The following is a 5,399-nucleotide window of genomic DNA, read 5'->3' as shown; positions in this document are numbered from 1 at the left end:
AAAAAATTATATAGTATAGTAAGGCATAAAAAGTGAAAAAAAAGTCATAGTATAGTAAGGCATAAAAAAAAAGTCATAGTATAGTAAGGCATAAAAAAGTCATCATCATATTATAGTACATAAAAAGTAAAAAAAAAAGTCATAGTATAGTAAGGCATAAAAAGTGAAAAAAGTCATAGTATAGTAAGGCATAAAAACAGTAATATAATATATAGCAATATACAGTAGTTGACTCAATCACAGCTGCTTATCTTTTTTTAATCTAACTTTCCTTTTTTTTAAAATGTTAGTCCACAATTTATCCACACACCCACTGCCCACTGCAAAATAAGACCCTTTAGATGCAAGTTCCACTGGTTGGGATCAGAAGAATGTGGGACAAACAGAAGAATGTGGGAATACAGAGAACCATTTGTGAATCTACGCAGTACTATAAATACAAACATGTCTACAGAACAGACACATACAGAAAGTACCAGAAAAAAGACAACAAGAGATATTAAACTACTGGAAATGAACAACTGGAAATTACAGAAAAGAGATTAAATGAATAAAGAGCACTGACTTGTAAAGATCAATAAGGATGAACAGATTATCACTGCTGTCTGCATCTGTGGAGCCATTTTTCACCTCCAATATGTCCAGTGGTGATCCACACATGATGAACACTGCGAACAGAAAATGCAAAACCACAATTCAGCTGCATTTATAACAAAGGTGCCCTTGGTGGAAGGTAAATCCCCCTCTTTAATTCTCTTGCTCTGATTTTCATCTAAATTTCCACTTCAACCTTGAAACCAGTTAATACCAAAACCAAAATGTCCTCTTTTATGGCTGCATCAACACGACACAAGAATGAAGGCTTTGCCATTGGTCACTCAGACATAATCTGGTCTTTGTCCATTTATCAACCTCTGGAAGTCAAACTTAGAAATGTAAAAAAGTATACACTCTTGTGTATATAACATTTAAATACTGCTGCTATGTTCATTTAGGTAGAAGATGAACTTAATTCTGACTTATAACTGAGCAACTGAGTTAATCTCTTGACAGCCTATAAAAACTTGTAGTGACTTCTTGTCATATCAGATAAGGTGTACATAAAAAAATAAAAAAACACTTACAGTTGCTTGTCCTGTTTTTGGGTGACGTCAGTATTTTTCTCAGTTCGTCCGGTTTGCGCAGCACCGTTCTACTGATGTTTTGGGCAAACTTGCTCGAGTCTGCATCCAGTGCATTTATATACCTGTAGGAGAAAATCACTTATAATTCCCAATGACAAAGCAGATTTACTCAGCAACTGGAGTAACAGACAGTCATGCAAAACTTTGTGGACTGGGACCAGAGTCGCTTGATTGTATAATAAAGTGATGCAGACTCACAAAAGTGGGTTATTCTTTCAAGACACCTCGGTGACTCACCAGAAGCAGTCCTCGCTGTTGCTCTGTTTCTTGTAAACATAGGCTGTTTCCCACGCGGGTTTGATCCTGTTGCTCTCTTTCCAGAAGAGAATGAAGAAGTCAGAGATCTTGCGTGCCGGCGGCAGGAGGCGCTGCAGGTTGAGTGTGTAGTCGCAGGACAGACCGAAGCTTCCTGCAGAGATGATGGGTGTTTTGAGCTTCAGACCTTTTTCCACACTGAGAGAAAGAGAGAGAGAGAGAGAAAGAAAGATGGAAATGGATGAGAGAGAGAGACAGAGAGTGATATCTGCATGGAGGGAAAAAGGGTGATGTGGGGGTCACAGAGTCATGCAGCTGCTGACATGTCCATGAAAAAAATGTAAACATTTAAGCGACATTTATGCACGTTAAACCCTGTTTTGTAACCCTAAAAACACCAGTGCTTACTCAACCATCTGGAAGCTAGCGTAGGTGCAGGTAGGCCCGAGCACGGCACATCCCAGGTTGCCTGAATACTGCAAGACAAAACAACTGAGAGTGAGTTTTTGTCCGTCTGTCGGTATGACTGATTGCTTCACATTTGTGAGGTTAGGAGCGCTGATGCACTTGATTTAAACTACTCTAACTATAGTAGCCCCCAGGACTGTCTTCCTACTCTGTCCTTTACGTTGTGCAAAATCGTCCAGGGGTGATGCAGCACTGATCTGCCCCCTGGTGGATATAGCTTTTAATCCTCAAGGTACACACCAAGCACACGGGCAGGTTTATACATATAAGGTAAAAAGAAAGTATAATGAGCCTAAAAGAGTAAAAGTGTAGCTACTCACCATTAGGTTTTTTAGCTCATCCACTCCCTCACACGTGCTACTCTGGCAGCCTCGATGTCGATACAAGGTGGTGTTGAACCCGCCAAAGTTTGGCGTAAGATTAAACTTCATACCTTTGTTGTGGTTTGTGGAAACAAAGAAAGGCAGTCAAACATTTCTTTCTTTTCTTTTTTGAAGTCCATGAAGTGGACGCTAAATTGTTCTCCAGAACTAGTGCTGCATGATATGCAAAAAAAAAAATCATATTGCGATTATTGGGACAGGTAATGCAATTTCAGTTGTTCGTTGTTTTGCATTTCATTTTCACTGGAAAAAAATGTTTAAATGATGATTTTTGTTGGGTCTTATGCCAAACAAACATGTTGCTTTAAGTCTGGACAATATGATATGTAAGCGAGGGCGTCTCTGTAGCACCACAGTGCTTACGCTGCTAACAATGCACAGCGATATTGTGACACATTTTTACCTTTCTCAAAAGAACAGAACGGTAATCATCCAGTCAGACAGATTATTCATATCTAAAGAGTTCGTATGGTAGATAGCTTTTTTCTGTCCACTCCAAAGTCTAAAATACGAGAACAAACGTGTCAGTAACAAACTGGGCAAAGCAGCTGCCCCAGGTGTTCGGCGGCAACGAAAAGGCTTCATTATCAATGTGTTTGGGATAATGAACAATATCTGATCACATTTTAAGGGTGGGGACCTATCTCAAACTGTACACGGTCCATATTCCTAAACAAATATGTGTTTAACAAAGTTATGACAAACAACAGGGGCAACAGAACTAGTTTTTGCCCCTGGTCTCACCCAGCAGTGCTTAAGTGCGTCAAAGCTTAATTAGTGTTTTTCTTATCTTGCCAACCAAAGATCAAGCTAAGCTAGTGCAAAACATTAAGTAAGCATTGCACAGGACATAGTATAATGACCCATTTATAATAATTTATTACCCTCACTTAATAATATCTTATCAGTTATGAGTCCCTGCTTCACTTCCCCTGTAATCTGAGAGATGTCACAACACGTCCACAATACAGTTTAGTGCAGTGGGCGTTAACAGTAGAAACACGGGATAAACCAGAGGGCGAGAAATTAAAACTGTAAGAGTAAAAAATCCCCCCCAAAAAAATAGCTTTAAAAACTGTAACCTTGGCAAATAATGGGAGATTAGTTACATATATGACAACCTTAAACTCTTTAGGACAAGTGGTGTCAAGCGTTTAGAAAAACACACACAGCAATACACACATTAATGTAGACGTATACACACAGACATGCAGATAATGCGTGTTGTAATACAAGTCCATAATACGCCATAATTCTGTGTTCACATGCAGATGTTGTTATGCTGTATTTTTTAATTTCATCACCTTCTGCAGCATTGATGGCTGAATCTATCTCTATGGCCTCCAGTATTTCTCCTCTTACAAACTTCAGGCTCCAGGGAGACTCCTCATCATCCAGCAGGATCACGTTCATTGTAATCCCATTCAAACAACGTCCGATCCCTCGACACGGAGCAGCAAGAATCCCCAAGGCGCACAAACACAACCACCAACCAGCCGGGGCCATTTTCGGCCCTGTATTCATGTTTTTGAGCTCAAAATGGTAAAGTTGTCTCAGCCTCTTCTCCTGATCCACAGCCCAGTGCGTCCAATGTGCAATAAAGTCACCGAAAAACTCCAAAAAGTTCCTCTAAATTTCCGTAGCAAAACTCCAGAAATGAAGTGTTGTCCGCTCTATACCACGTCCCCTCGCTTCACTTCACTCAAACAAAAACCCCAGCACCCAAGTCCTTGTCTGTTTTTCTCCTCTGGGTCGTTCGCTTCTCAGATTCACACTTCCTCTGTTCCTTTATGTGGCCGCTCACCTGCCACATCCAAGTTGTTAATATACAACCTTTAAAGACACAGAGGCAGGCCATATAACCTTCTCACCAATGTCGCCCTGAGGTTTGCATGAATTACAGCATTGCAACACAGGCGAACACACGGAGAAGGGATTACAGCTGGTCGGGAGCTTGTTGGTGACATACACAGATTTTACAGTGACAAAGGATTTTAAAAGGAAAATCCCACTAATAACGTTTCTGTGCTTCAGCTAACTGGATAAAATAAGCTGCACTGACCTTTGACAGCACAGTGATGGCCCCATAACACACCTCTCCAAGGAATCAGCTTCCTCTTAAACAGTTTATTACCGTTCGTACAGTAACTGTCACCAACACACACACATTAGAAGATGTTAAATTATCTAGTTGATTTAATATTTTTAGAGAGATTAGGAAGAAGTGGTTCATTCTTTCAGACATGTTTTTTTGCCAGGCCTGTTAGTTCATGACACGATCAGTCGTAACGAGGAGAGCACATTTTCTCTCCGTCTCAGTGTCCTCGGTCACAGCACTGACACTTTGACGTGATTGTTGTTACAGGACTTTTTATAAGAACATCTGCATCGATTTTCACCTTCACGATGGAGGCGGGTCTGGGATGAGTCTCATTTACCTGTAACTTTACTTGAAACAAACACAGGAAGCCGACAGACACAGCTGGTCTAGCTGTGATTGTTCAGCGCAGGTGACTCCAAAGCTGTAGCAGGTGTAAAAAGGTATTACAGATTACTCTGAACTGCTCGTTAGCATAATGCTCATTAGCGTGGTAAGTAGCTCTAACTATTCACATGTGGATCCAGCTGCCTGAATTGCATGAATAAGCAGGTGCGCAGGTGTTCCTTATAAAGTGCTTGATGGTCGTATAATTAACTTTACTTGGGATATGATCACTTTATTTTCATGGTGAAATCAGTTCATATTATAACAAATACTGGAAAATCTGATTCCATCCTGCAGATGACAGATGACAAGGAGGCGCCTGTGTGTGTGTGTGTGTGTGTGTGTGTGTGTGTGTGTGTGTGTGTGTGTGTGTGTGTGTGTGTGTGTGTGTCAGAGAGAGGCAGACGGCAAACACAGACCCACAGCTTGTAAATTTGTGAAAGACACTCCAGGAAAAAAGGAAAGCAAGGAGAGAAAACAGAAGAGCAAAGGTTGGTTGGGCCATAAAAGTCATCACAGATAACATGAGCTGTAAAAACACACACACACACACACACACACACACACACACACACACACACACACACACACACACACACACACACACACACACACACACCTATC

The 5,399-nt window shown here is 40.8% G+C and overlaps 1 protein-coding gene across 1 annotated transcript in view; it reads right to left on the bottom strand.

Annotated features, from left to right (window-relative positions):
- Positions 1-3,976, bottom strand: part of LOC111219668 (heat-stable enterotoxin receptor-like) — a 16,015-nt gene extending 12,039 nt beyond the window's left edge. The window contains exons 1-6 of the mRNA XM_022742380.1: positions 3,595-3,976; positions 2,228-2,340; positions 1,848-1,915; positions 1,422-1,637; positions 1,125-1,246; positions 566-668 (exon numbers count right to left, since the gene is read on the bottom strand). Coding sequence (XP_022598101.1) covers positions 566-668; positions 1,125-1,246; positions 1,422-1,637; positions 1,848-1,915; positions 2,228-2,340; positions 3,595-3,814 — 842 coding nt within the window. The 5' untranslated portion in view covers positions 3,815-3,976. The remainder of the gene's footprint in view (positions 1-565; positions 669-1,124; positions 1,247-1,421; positions 1,638-1,847; positions 1,916-2,227; positions 2,341-3,594) is intronic.
- Positions 3,977-5,399: the final 1,423 nt, after the last annotated feature.

This window comes from Seriola dumerili, unplaced genomic scaffold, assembly GCF_002260705.1.
Source record: "Seriola dumerili isolate Sdu_G_001 unplaced genomic scaffold, Sdu_1.0 BDQW01000068.1, whole genome shotgun sequence".
Classification (NCBI taxonomy): domain Eukaryota; kingdom Metazoa; phylum Chordata; class Actinopteri; order Carangiformes; family Carangidae; genus Seriola; species Seriola dumerili.
Note: the sequence above shows the minus strand (reverse complement) of the source record. Positions and strands in the feature narration are given on the sequence as shown.